The sequence below is a fragment of the Eschrichtius robustus genome, chromosome 9, assembly GCF_028021215.1.
Source record: "Eschrichtius robustus isolate mEscRob2 chromosome 9, mEscRob2.pri, whole genome shotgun sequence".
Taxonomy (NCBI): Eukaryota; Metazoa; Chordata; class Mammalia; order Artiodactyla; family Eschrichtiidae; genus Eschrichtius; species Eschrichtius robustus.
The window spans coordinates 54,769,742-54,784,067 of NC_090832.1; the positions used below are offsets into that span (position 1 = coordinate 54,769,742).

Here is a 14,326-nt window from a genome sequence, read left to right on the forward strand (position 1 = left end):
CCAAACTAGGACAGAACCGGGAAGTAGAGAGGAAACCAGGAAAGAAAGAAGCGGGTGCTTCAAACGGGACCACGCTTGTGCAGACGCGGCGGCGGACTTGGAGGAGCGGGGCGGGGAGTCCTGGCCGAGGCCCGGGACTCCGCCCGCCGGGGGGCGCCGGGACGCCGGGCGCGTGCGCTGTGCGGCCCCAGCCCCGGCCGCAGCTGCCGTGATGCCTATTTTAGTCAAAGCCGCTGCGGGCGCGGGGACACGGCACCGGCCGAGCAGCCTCCCGACCCGCCGATCGGCCGAGGCTCTCGCGTCGGGCTCCCGTCGAGCCTTCGCGTCCGTGTCCCCTGCGCCCCGCCGCTGCCGCCCCAAACTTTGGCCAGCACCTCCCGGGCTCCGCGCCAGGGACGAGCCAGGTAAGGAGCGGGAGGCGCAGCTGCCGCGGGCTCCCACAACGCGCCCGGCTATTTGCAGCCTCGAGCTCCCGGGGCTAAATCGGGAAGCGAAAGTTGGATCCCTGCTCAACTGGGAGCAACTTTGCCCTCCCGGGTGGCGGCTGCGTGTTCTCGGTTCCCCGGCCGCCGGGAACCCCGCCCTCTCCTCGCTGGCCGCGCCCTCGCGGGGTTCCCTGTCCTTGGAAGCCGCCCTTCACCCCGGGTCTGGGCGTCGCGGTCACAGACCCTCGGATGTCAACTGCCGCCACTCGGGTCTGGCAGCGCCAGCGTCCTCGGGCGCTTGGGCCCCATCGGGTGCCGGTTCCCGCGCTCTGCTGCCCGCAAGCTCTAGGTGAGCTCGGCCTCTCCCCTCCCCGAGAGGCTCCCAGGGCTCCGGGCCCGCGAACCCACTACGGCTCCTCCTCGCCCCCTGTAGGGCCTCCGGGTCCCAGGCGGAGGCAGCGCGCAGCCGGGCTCACCGGGTCGCGCGCTCTGGCCTGGCGCTGCGAATGCGAGGTGGGTCAGGGCGCTCACTGCACACCCGTCGTGGCCCGAGAGCCTCGGATCAAGACCAGTTGACACAGACCTTCCCTCTTTAAGGAGCGAGGTGAGCTGGGCGCCTGGGGAGAGCAGATGGCTGGGGAAACCGAGATCCACCCGCGCCCTCGTTTCCGAGGCTTTGGGAAACGTGTTGTTGGCCAGATACGTCTCAGAGACTGCTGGCTTTGGAGCAAGAATAAGTACGAAAAGACTCTTAGCAACATAGTGCCCTTGTCATTCCGAAGATAAACGAAGGTTCAGCTAGAATCACGGAATGAACTGCGCTAGTCTATGAGCACTTTTGCTCACCGCTGTTATCTTCTTCATTTGTGTAGTTTGGTGAAGGGTTAATGTTAGTTTCACCATTTAGCTATTTAGCCCTGCACACACCTACCTGAAAAGCAATAGATAAACAGGACTTAACTAGAACAGGTAATTTAAGAAATCAGACTCAGAGGAAAAAGAAAATTTCTCTTGATTTAGTCAAAATTAACCTGAACGTTTACCAATTTACCAGTCTAACCTTCCTCGTCAGACTCATTCATTCTCTGTATAAGGATAGTTCAGTGCAAGCCACATAAATCTATTAAGTAGTGGTCAAAGGAAGCTGAAACCTTTGGCAAGAGGTTTCCATATTTATTGGCAAGATCCGATCCATATTTATTGACAGTAGGTTACTGGCATTTCAAAATAGACATATAGATAAGTATACCTAGATAAATAATAGACATATAGATAAACATACAAATAAAATAAATTATGTATAATATATAATGTTAATTACTATACAATATATATTGAATATAGAAAATTAAATAAATATATGGATTATACATATATTTTTAACAAGGCGTGGTGCATCAAAATATGTTGTAGGATTATCTCACCTTTTAAAAATTCTTATTACCGTGTCCTTGGTTCTTGGGTTAGTAGATCATAGTTTTCCTATCATTTCTCTTGACCAGAAATTGGTACTTTTGTGCCGGTTGGAGAAATTTTAAAAGCCTGAAATTGAATTACAGTGAATTAGTTGGCAGTACAGATGTAATCAGGTGGATGTGAGGGGGAATATGTATTACTTAACTGACTATATAAATATCTATTAGAGTCACAGGCTATTAAAACTTGAAGGGGTTTCAAAGACCATCTAGTCCAGTTGTCTCAGTTCCCAGGAAGAAGCCAACCCAAGGAGCAGAAGTGACTTTCCCTGGTTTATGTGGCTCCCTGGCGCTTGTAGTATAGAACCTGACTCTCCCAGCCTCAGGCAGGTTTGGCACTCTCCTATCTTGACTACTGAGGTTTGGGGAGACAGAAAAGTAATTTCTAAAAATGTCTGTCATTTTTGTGTACCTTCCATATGGCTTTCACCTCTGGCATTATCTACAGAGGCTAGGCCTTGGATATACTTAGGTGAATATGACTTTGTCCCTGTCTCGTAGAGAACATAGGTTAGTTAGGGGAACAAATGGGACAATGGGAATGAAAACACATTCTAAAGTGCAGTAGAAATGGCAGTTATTTTTAGCTTATATAATACTAATGCATAAGCTGATATTGACATCATGAGTGATAGAGGACATTTAATATCATTTTCCCTCCTGAAAAACTTATGAGATTAATTCTGATTTGGTTCTTGAAAGCAAACTTTGTATAAGTTGAGTTACTAAAATAATGATTCCTCCCCCCCATCCTAATATGTTTGTATTTTTATTGAGTCAAACATTTGGAAGGTAGAGGATTAAGAGGTACAACCTATTATGTATGAAATAAGCTACAAGTCTATATTGTACAACACAGGGAATATAGCCAATATTTTATAATAACTGTAAATGGAGTGTAACCTTTAAAAATTGTGAATCACTATATCATACACCTGTAACTTGTATAATATTGTACATCACCTGTACTTCAATAAAAAAAAACATTTGGAAAGTAGTTGAATTTTAATGATTTCTTTCCTTTTTGCAGCAAATCAATATCTAAGTCAACTATTTCTCATATGTATGAACTGTTCTAGAATTATGGGAAGAGATCTTTGACTTGATCATCCCATTCACAGTTTGTAAATTTAGGCATGTATAGTTTTCTATCATCTTAAGAGATGTGGAATTCTTTCACATTTATTTATTAACATCCTTTCAAAATGCCCAACCTGATACCAATTGATTCTACTACCTAAAACCTTCATTTTAGTGTGATGGATGAAAAGAAAAAAAAAATGGAAAAGTATGGCTTATTGTGTGACCTTATTTGGAAAGAAAATCATATTTCTAAATTAAATTTAAACATATTTTGGGTCCCCATTGGGAATTCTTTGCCCGAAACAGAACAATTCACATATTCTGTAAATCTACATAGTTTTTGCCGGGGACCAATTTGTATAATTAACAATAGAAAGAGTTTTTTAAGTACCGGAGAGGACAGGTCATATAGTAAGGAAATAGTGCCATTTTGTGTTAAGGTTTATGTAAGCATGTGTAAAATGTATATTCTTTGAAATGTATTTGCTACAGATTCTAATATTAAATAGTCAAATGTATACTCATGACCCCTCTTCCATATAAGGAACCTGGAAGTTTACTATTTTTCAATTTGTGAGATGCTACCAACTAGAATTTTTATGGGAAAGTAAATCTTTAGACAGTTAAAGGAGTAAATGTTAACACTCTCTCTGTACATATAAATGATTATAGTAATATATTTATTAGGTCATATATGATAATTTAGAATGTATATATGTATGCTCTAGTGATTTAACAACAGTATGAAATTAAAGCCTTCCAAATATCCTAAGCCTTCAAATAGTAAATAGTAAGGTGTTAATTTTTTGAAAGTATTAAAAAAATCAGTTTTTCTACTTATTTTTCCTGTGTTTGGATTCAGTGTCACTAGTGGGAGTATAATAGGAAGCTATACTAAGTAACTGTAATAGCTATGGTTTATGAACATTGGTGATTGTCTTTTAGACTAGTTAATTCCCTCATTTTTCTCTCTCCCCCTCCAAGTATGTTTAGATACAAACATATAGATATATGGAGTGATTGATATATATATATATATATATATATATATATATATATATATATATATATCAGAGAATAGTTGTGCACTATGCTAAGTATTTTATATATTTCATTTCCTCATAAAGTCAATGAAGTATTATCGTCATTTAACAGATAAGGAAATAGATACATTTAATATGTGACAGAGCTGGGATTTGAACCTAGGTCTGTCTAATTCATAACCACCAGAGAAGTCTATTTACCCACATTTAGTTCACAGAAATAATTTTGGTATAACACCCATAGGGGTGATAAGATACAGCTGTCATTTTTTTGATTGTCCTTTTGTTTATTTGTTTTTATAGGAATTTTCAAGATGAATTATACCAAGTCCACCCCATTGGCAGAATCAACTGCAATAGGTTTTACACCTGAGTTAGAAACTATCCTACCTGTGCCTTCCAATGAGACCACTTGTGAAAACTGGAAAGAAATACATCATCTAGTTTTTCATGTAGCAAATATTTTTTTTGCAATTGGGTTGGTTATTCCAACTACTCTTCATCTTCATATGATACTTCTTAGGGGGATGTTAACTATAGGTAAGATACCTGAGATTTTATGTAACTTTTCTATAACTTGCATCAGATGGACTTTGTATTGGGTGTTTTAGAGGATTTACATACTTGTTAACTGCATAACTGGGTGAATAAACTTTCTATACCTCAGTTTCCCCAGTGTCAAATAAGGGTAAAAATGGCACCTCCTGGGGTTGTAAGGATTCGGTGAGTGTGAGTGTGTGTGATATTTGACTTACAATAGTGCCTGGCACATTGTAAGTACTCTATAGTGTTAACTATCATTATTTGAATAGGCATTTACTTGCTGCAGCAAGTAAAGCAACACTGGGAACAAAAACAGTTACCTAGACAAAATAGTTCAAATAAAATTTGGGGGATGGTGCTCTGTTAACCCTGATGAAGCACGTTAAATTAATCCACATCAAAATACTAAAACAATCGAATTTACTATTTTAGCCAGTGATCCTTGACAGATTACTCTCTGTGTGATTATGTCCCTGGTGATTCATTTATTCAGGTGCATTTTTGAGCACCTGTAATATGTCAGACAGAAATTGACAAATGCAGTCCCCATCCTTGAGAAAGACACTCTTCTGTGGGCTGGAGAGAAACAGATGGGCGGTCACATAGGACAGATCAGATGCTGTGATGCAGGTGTGCACCCAGTGCCAGGGAGAAATGGACAGCATGATGGGCTCAGCAGAAAGGCAGACCAGGGTCCACTGAAGAGACAACTTTGGAGCTGATTTTGGGAAGATGAGAAGGATTTCTCTGAGTGTGAGTGTGTATGGTATCCAGGTAAAAGGCACAGAGGAGAGGAAGATTCAGCATGTTGAGGGAGAATGAAGAGTAGCTCACTGTGCCTGAAATATATGACAAATGACAATGAAGGGTCAAAGAAGGTGGTAGAAGCGTAGCTAGAAGGTAGCTTGTAGGACTTCTGTGGCTGTTACCTCTGAGTCAGGTAGGGATTACAGCAGGAGGAGCAGAGTATTGAGTGAAAAAATAAAACCACACCCTGTAAAAAAGCAAAAGCTAATTATGATTTTTAAGACAGAGTTTTGGAGGTGGAACAGACCAAGGGAGATCACCTAGTCCAACACTTTATAAACGACGAAACTGAGGCCTTTTACATGTCTTCAATATTTGCTACGTAATATTACCTGAAGAACCTTAAAATTTTTATATTTTGGGCTATTATTCAGGTGCCCCAAATCATTCTGATGAAATTTTAAAATTGCAAATGAATAACTTTTTTAAATGGGAGATTTAGTTTTTATGTGTATATGTGCTGTTGATATATTTGTGTTGATAATTGATATTGATAATTTTATTTTAAATTTAAAATATATATTGATTCTCCCATCATAAAACTGATCAAAAGAAACTGCAAATTTGCACAAACCTCTTAGAAAACAGTTCTTTAGTGTCATCAAAACCTATAAAGTTATCCCCTTGGCTCACTGTCAGGTGATCCACCCTAAGCAAGCAGTGACAAGAACAGATACATTTTTATGTATAAAGCTGTTTTTGCTACTTATCAAAAATTACAGCCAAAACATTTCACCCGTCTACCAGTAGGGAGATAGTTAAATAAATTATGGTTTAATTAATTACAGTCATTAAAAACTATGTATACGAAGAGTTTTCATGAAATGGGAAAATCACTGCAATAAGTAAAAGAATAGGTTTTAAACTGTGAATTCATTAGGTTTGCCATCAGGTAAAAATACATAAAGACTGTGAGGAAGTATTAAATATCAATAGTGGTTGTCTTTAAGTAGTAGAATTATGAAGTTTTTTTTCCTCCTTTAAAAAATGGTTTTTATACTTTACAAGTTTTCTGCAACAAAGTGTGTTTTGGTTTTGTTTGTTTTGGTAATCAAACAAAAACCAAAATGTAACTTAATGTGATATTTGTCTCAGGTATTTCTAAGATGTGTTTGGTTTATTTTATACATGGAAGATGACAAATGTATTCAGCTACATGCTGAAGCTACTCTAGACACCTAACATGCCCACTTCATTATTCAACAGGATGTACCCTTTACATCGTCTGGGCCACTCTCTACCGATGTGCCTTGGATATCATGATCTGGAACTCGGTGTTCCTGGGGATCAACATTTTGCATCTTTCATATCTTTTGTTCAAGAAAAGACCGGTAATTACTAACAATTAATTAATAACGAAGAGACTTTAAAGCTTTTGCTTTTCAAGTACTTTGTTCAGACCTGAGAATGAGCATCTAACATCTTCAGGCCCTTTAATATCATTTTTCTGACGATGAGACTTTCTATGAAAGTCTTTCTAAGACTTTCACTTTCTTTCTGAAAGTGAAATATTTGAGCACCACGAAATTTGTTCTACCAACGAGTTTTTAAAACGTCTTTAATCATTAGGGCAATTTAGACATGAGAGAACATGACAGTATTCTTTTTAGTCATCTAAATTCATTATTTATTTTGCCTATTGATATTCAAATGTCACTTTGGAAAATCTTTGCCTTGTTATAAAATTAAGTGCTCAGAGACAACTTCCATGAACTTGCTAATGATTAACAAATAACTTATGCTATTTTTTCACGCTATTTTTTAAAATGTAATAGCTGTTTTTTTTATGTCCAAAATACTCACTTAAGGAAATCACCATTTTTGGTGAGTTGTTATGAAAACACTAGTGTCTAACTTTTTCTTTTCCACTCCTTGTTGTGTTTCCTTGATCATACCAAGAACAAACAGATGTAAACAGAATAAGAAAATAGCATGGCTCCTAGAAATCACTCCACAGCTGTTTGTTGACTGTCCAAAGCACATACAAATATTCAGTAAAGTAAAAGATAACATGCTTGCTCTAATCTTATGTTCAAGGCCAGACATGCACATAGAAAACTATTAGAAAACAAGATAATTCATAGTAAATTATAATTTCGATGATACAGGTGATATATGTAATAGGCATTCCACTAGACTGTCATCTCCTCAAACATTGTAACCCAGTCCATTTTGCTTACTGTATTAGTCAGTTTTCACTGCATTATGCTGTGTAACAAACAATCTGATAGTCTCAGTGCCTTATAACAGCAACAGGTTTTTTTCCTTACCAACCTAATATATGGACTGTGGCAGCTGTGATTCTATTCCATGTGTCTTCTTCATTTCAGGGTCTCTGCTGAAGCAGCAGGTTCTATTTGGACATGCATTCTCATGGCAGAGAGAAAAATATAAGAGAACAAAAGAAACACCCAATGTTTCTTAAAATTTCTGTTCCCATTTCACTGGCCAAAGCAAATGACATGACCAAGCCTGATGATGTGGGAGTAGGATAGGATAAGAGGATATATGATCCTCTTGCAGGGGTGGAAGCAGCAAATAGCTGGAAACAATAATATCATCTACCACACTTACTATTGTATTCCCGGTTCCTGCCAAGCATGGTTAGCACTTAATTGGTGCTCAAGAAAACATTTGATAAGTGGATGCTTTCAAAGAGAAGAATTAAGAGGGCTTCATGAAGGAATTGGGACTTGAGCTAAGAGTTGCAGGATGAGCAGATTATGAATATGAGTCAATTTTTCAGTTCGTACGTTCATTGCTGTGCCACATTGGCTAGTGTGCATGCTGGAAGTGAGACAGATTTGTGAATAAATTATTTTAAACACTCATTATGAGAGCTGTGGAGTGGAGAAGGTAGATGATAGTAATGGTAAGGATTTCAGCTTCTGAATATCAGAACTTACTAGAACCCCAAGTTCTGAACATAAGATTCAGAAGTTGCTGATGTGATGGTAGCACCAGGTAAGTAAATCATTTAGTATCTGTGCTTTTGTTTCTTCTCTGACAATAAACCTACCTTTTTGAAAAATATAAATGCTAGCACTTCATTAAAATGAAACAGCAGGACAAGTGAGAGCATTGCAAAGGCTGCAGTGACATCTGAGCAGCCCTGGTCGTCTGTGTCTATAAGCTTCATGGTGTGGCTACCATAGATATCATTGAGATGGATGATCATTTGAACCCCAAAGTTCATTCACATGCTGTACAGATTTCCCAGACTAATGCTGGATGCAAAGATGGGGCTTGACCCGGGCCTCGAATAGTCTGACAACAGAGGTGATTGAGCCATTTTGCTTTCCCTCCCTCTAGCATCCAGCCTTACTGGCCAGTGGGTTCTTTATTCTACCGAGATTATGGTAGCTCAGGATGAGACTACTACATGGAAACTTTTTTACTCTTCACTTTGCTTCAGAATAAATGAGAAGCAGCAATTGCAGCTGTGGATGTTTGCTTTCCTATATTAACTCATTAGATAATAATTACATATAGAAAAAATGTTTAATGTATGTATCCTCATAAATTTGTTTCCAAGTTGATTCCTAATTTATGTACTTATTTTCTTGCTGTAATATTTCAAAGTTAGTGTAATTTCCTTCTGTGAAACAAAAGTATTCTAAAAATGAAAAGGTTTTACGTTGTTTATAGGAAATGCTAAGATTGGCAAGCTGAATGTTGTAACAGCATTCGAAACCTCCACTGTTGCTTGGTAGCGCATAGAAAGAGATGTAATCAATAGTGCAGATCTTCACCATATGCTCTCAGAGTTCAGTTTAACTGCAAAAGTGCCCTTTTAGCATCTAAACTTACATCACCACTTACTCTTCTGTGTCAGATTCCATTGACCAAAACACAGAAGGGTGATGGCATCTATTGCAGATTTGTTTATTCTAAAAATCTCTATTTAGACCACAGAAGCCAATGTTTTGGTGTTGCTGTGTTAGTGTGGCATCTGATCACTGCTGCCTTTCAGGTAAAAATCGAAAAGGAACTCAAAAGCATCTACCGGAGATTGTTTGAACCACTCCGTGTGCCTCCAGATTTGTTCAAAAGATTAACTGGACAGTTTTGCATGATCCAAACATTGAAAAAGGGCGAGACCTATGCTGCAGAGGATATAACCTCAGTTGACGACCGTCTGAGTATTCTCCTGAAGGGAAAGTAAGTGCTCTATGGAAATCGAAATGCTTCGTTTGCCTGGAATCCTCTCCTGGCTTCTGGGTAGGAAATGAATGAAAGGAAATGTTGCCAACTAATGAAGTAAGTGGTCACAGAGTTGGTTGGTGGTGACTTTTCATCAGACAACTGCATTTTAGACTATTACAGAGCAACATGGTAAAATTATGTAGAATTTATTGCTGTGAATCTTTTTGATGTCAGGGTTTTCATTTGTGAAGTTTTCAACTTTTTTGGAAGTTTTATTTACATTTAATGAGGCAGAATTGTAATAGGTTTAAATTGGGTGTTAAAATTTAAGGAGCTTATGCGTGTTTCAGAGGTGACTTGCTTAATTTTTTGAACATCACAAAAATACAACTTCGAGGAATATCAGTCTCCTGGGGAGACAGCCAGTGTCTGTTCCCTCTCAAAAGTGTCCCAGTTTGAGTAATTAATTATATGGTCACTCCAGCTATAACAGCAATGAATACCATTGGAAGGCACATGTCTTCTTCAATACAGACACTTTTTTTCCCTTGTTGTTGGTGAAATTTATTTTGAAATTAATACTTGTGCCTCAGGAAAGGCTTTTTAATTATGTCAGTCACCTGGGGGGGGTCTTTAAAATTTTACAAAATACAAACCCATAAGATTATGGAGATTTTAAGGCTTGTCATATTATGTGCAGATTATTATGCATTTATTAACACTAATTTCTGTTATCAGAATGAAGGTCTCCTATCGAGGACATTTTCTGCATAATATTTACCCCTGTGCCTTTATAGATTCTCCTGAATTTAGATCAACCCAGATGCACAAAGGTGAAAAATTCCAGGTATGTTTTGGCATGATTTTTAAGAAGATTGAAACTAGTTAATGTCTCATTCAAAATCCAAAGGATATGGATGGGAAAGTGGCCATGATTTACTGAAAAAAGAGATTACCATACGGAATATATAGTATGACCCCATTTTTGTAAAACTTAAAGTAGTGTGTGTATGTACACAGGAAGAGGTCTAGAAAGATCTATCCTGATTTAGCCATTGTGTTAACACTGTTATTTCTGGGTTGTGAGTTTGATCGCTTTTTTGTTTGCTTCCTTTTTGCTTATTTGAATTTTTATAATTTTTCCATAGAGAACATCTAATGCTTTTGTTATGAGAAAAAAGGAAAATGTCAATTATAGATAATCAGTGTTCTTAAAACATGTAATTGGTTACTTTTATTGGGGAAAAATAGAAAACTGACTTTGCCCTAGAGAACCTACTTTGTTAATCCTTATGAAAAACAACTGTAACCACTTTACTCTTTTAAATTTAATGAATATGTTTAAGGGCAAAGAATGAAGTTCTTCACAGTTACAATAATTTGAACATGACTACTTAGCCTGATTCTTTTTGTATCTTAAAAAAAATGCTCCATTATGTGACACTTTGTTCTGATTCTTTCTGCGAGTGTCCAGCTCTCCTATTTTATTCCCCTCATTATTGTTAGGAGAGTAACCAAGAAAATGGGTAAGAATTTCCTTTAGTCTCAGCCTCTAGATAAACAGCAGTAAGGAAATATCCTGAGAACAGGTTTTCTTGTGAGCCGGAGGGTAAATGTATTTAGGTAGGAAATGGAATAGAAGGGGGTGCTATCACCTGAGGGAGGAAAAAATCAGTGTTTCTTGATGACAGAATCTTATCTTTGAGTCTCATTCTGAAATGCCACATGGAGATAAAAGGGCACATTCACAGACACTACTTAAGTTTATTTACAACGGTGTCAGGCCTGCCCTGCTCCTACCCTGCCTGAGTAACTGGCCTGAGTAACCACACACACCTGGTTAAAGTTATATGCATTTACTAAAAGGTCTCATATAAATTTACCACCTGGCTGCAGTGCTGGCTGCAAGCTCACTGAGCTTAAGATAGAGGAGAAAGCAGATGCTGTACCCTGTCTCCCCTCATTTACACTCTCCCTTGAGTTTTCAAGGGTCAGCTCTGCACTGAGATTTATTCTTATAGTATCTTTAATCACCACCATCTACAAACTGGCACAGGGCCACTTCTTTTCTCTTTCCCTCTTTCCTCTGACCACCTTACAATTTCTTCTTCCAAAGCCCAACATTTATCTGCTGCATCCATTTCTCTGTTTACAGTAGCAAGTGGTTTTACACAATAGCTCAGTTTCATATAATCCTGAAGAGACTGGCATTTGGGGAAAAGGTGGGAACTGAACCTCCTCTGTTTCCAGAAGCACATAGCCCCTGGGATATGACATGTACTGTCTTTTCCACCAGACTTCAAATTATGTTATAGTTATAATTAAATTAACAACAAGAAAGGCATTTCTGCCACTGGTCACAGTTCTCTTCTTGGGGACTAGGGATTGGCATTCGGTAGTTGAGAAATGTTCCTCATGTTTCTAAAAACATGACCAAACTCAAGGTGCCCTAGCTGAGTGAAGGCTATTTATTCAGCCTTTCTAAAGACTAGTCAGCTTTTCTCAGCATAGAGTCTGGTGTGGCATTTCCTGATGGGTCAATGGGTAAAACCTACCCTGGCATCATCGAGACTGTGTCCTGTACAGTTGGAGCAGACTCCCATCAGAGTAAGCCCTCGGGAAAGATTCTGTTTTGATTGTTTACCAAATGTTCCTACTGGCAGATACTCAACAGTAAAAATAGCTGTTGCACATCTGTGTAGGAGTATATTGCCTCTCCCTGAAGCGAGTTCGCAGTGAAAACTGGCAGGTGCTCCCAGGACCAACTTTTCGCTCTCTCTGCCGGTGGCATTTACACCTGAGAGTCAATGGCCGGACGTCTCCGTCCACATGCCTTTTTACCTGCTAATCTCATTTTTCTCTAACTCTGAACAGCTACAAGTGTTCTGACAAGGAGCTGCTTCCTTTGCATTTTTCTTTCTTTAAATTCATTCTTCGGTAGGGGTGCTACTGAATTCTACCGTAGGGTGAAAGGAGGAAAGGAAGCAAGTGGACTCGATGACTGTCCCTTGAGATTGCACAGTGAATGTTGTTCAGGAATGTACGGTAATTATGATGACCGGCAGAGTGACAGAGCTGAGACAACGACTCCAGCTGCCCCCTAGGTGCTGTGTTAGTACTTACAGACCCAAGCTGCTGCTTAGAACTGTTGGAGAATCTTGAGTATCATTATCACAAAAGGTAGTTTTTTGTGTTTGGCTTCTTCTTTGCACAGTTGTTTCATATCCAGCGAGCTCTGCCATTTCCATTTTTCTTTTGGATTTTATCTCCCGCTGTTGCCTTGCCATAGTCAATAGCACATCCTGTGCTGTGAAGCTTGAAAATCAAACCTTTATTGACTTTAAGGGAAGAAGAATGTCTTGGAGGCAGATGTCCAAGCTCTGGTGAAATAAATGAACACTGAGTTATAACTGGCTTTTAAATAAAACCTTATCTTAGTGTTAAGTAAATCTTTGGGTTAAGTTGCAAAGCAATTTAATCTGCCAGTCTTGACTCTGCTGTGTTTTAGTGCAGATGAAAACTCAGTAAGAATTAGCTGACTAGACCACTTCCAGGACGTTTTCATGTTCCTGGTGTGTGAAACCTTGTGCAGTACACAAAGAAAATAATAAATTCTCCCCTGAGGACAGTCAGCCAGTCATAGTGTCAGACTGCCATTCCCATTCTAGCACATTCAGCAATTCCCTCCGATGCTCTTGTTCTTGATAAGGTCTTTTCATTATGTGAGGGTGTAGGATTGGTTTGGGACTAATCCAGCGCCTTGAGGTAATCACAGCAAACCCGGTTACAAACGCTTAGTCTAATTCTCTACCTGAGAGAAATTCTTTTGTGTCTTCCATTACCGTGTTTGCTTTTATTTCTTCTGTGAAATTCTTCACAAGAACTCAAGCATGGCACTGCTGAGGTACCCTAATAACCTAAGAAGCAAATGTATTTCATGGAAGCTTTAAAAATTCCTAGATTGCATCATAAAAATTCCTCATTAAAGATATGTTTCACTTGACTGTTGTGACAGGAAATCATTAAGTAAATCTGTCTATTTGACAGTAATGAAGCATTAGCTATCCACTGAAATGACCTCAGTCGATATGCTAACTACCTGCTTCCAACTAAATGCCTGCTCTTAGGGACTTGTAAGACTCATACATACTGTAGATATAGCTTACTATTTGAATATTGTTACTACATTAAAATTGAATAATAATTTTAACAGGTTTAAAATCGTTTTCCACCATCAATAAGAAATGGTTGCCTAGTCTCATGTAAATCAATGAAGTTAGAACACACCCTCTGACCACACACAAAAATAAACTCAAAATGGCTTAAAGACTTAAACATGAGGCATGACACCATACGACTCTTAGAAGAAATCATAGGCAAAACATTCTCTGACATAAATTGTACCAATGTTTTCTTAGGTCAGTCTCCCAAGGCAATAGAAATAAAAATAAAAATAAACAAATGGGACCTAATCAAACTTACAAGCTTTGGCACAACAAAGGAAACCATAAACAGACTGAAAAGACAACCTACAGAATGGGAGAAAATATTTGCAAATGATGTGACCGACAAGGGCTTAATTTCCAAAATATACAAACAGCTCATACAACTCAACAACAACAAAAAAACCCAATCGAAAAATGGGCAGAAGACCTAAAGAGACATTTCTCCAAAGAAGAAATACAGATGGCCAAAAGGCACATGAAAAGATGCTCAACATCGCTAATTATTAGGGAAATGCAAATCAAAACTACAATGAGGTACCACCTTACACCGGTCAGAATGGCCACCATTAAAAAGTCTA

General features: G+C 38.9%; 1 protein-coding gene across 2 annotated transcripts in view; it reads left to right on the forward strand.

The window, feature by feature from the left end:
* The first annotated feature begins 206 nt into the window (after positions 1–206).
* Positions 207–14,326, forward strand: part of POPDC1 (popeye domain cAMP effector 1) — a 40,930-nt gene continuing 26,810 nt past the window's right edge. Inside the window, exons 1-6 of one of the 2 annotated variants that reach the window (XM_068551440.1) lie at positions 321–404; positions 859–1,029; positions 4,330–4,566; positions 6,583–6,707; positions 9,350–9,537; positions 10,261–10,369. In XM_068551440.1, coding sequence (XP_068407541.1) covers positions 4,341–4,566; positions 6,583–6,707; positions 9,350–9,537; positions 10,261–10,369 — 648 coding nt within the window. In that variant the 5' untranslated portion in view covers positions 321–404; positions 859–1,029; positions 4,330–4,340. Of the gene's footprint in view, positions 405–858; positions 1,030–4,329; positions 4,567–6,582; positions 6,708–9,349; positions 9,538–10,260; positions 10,370–14,326 lie in introns of both variants that reach the window. The other variant, XM_068551439.1, reaches the window with a different exon arrangement.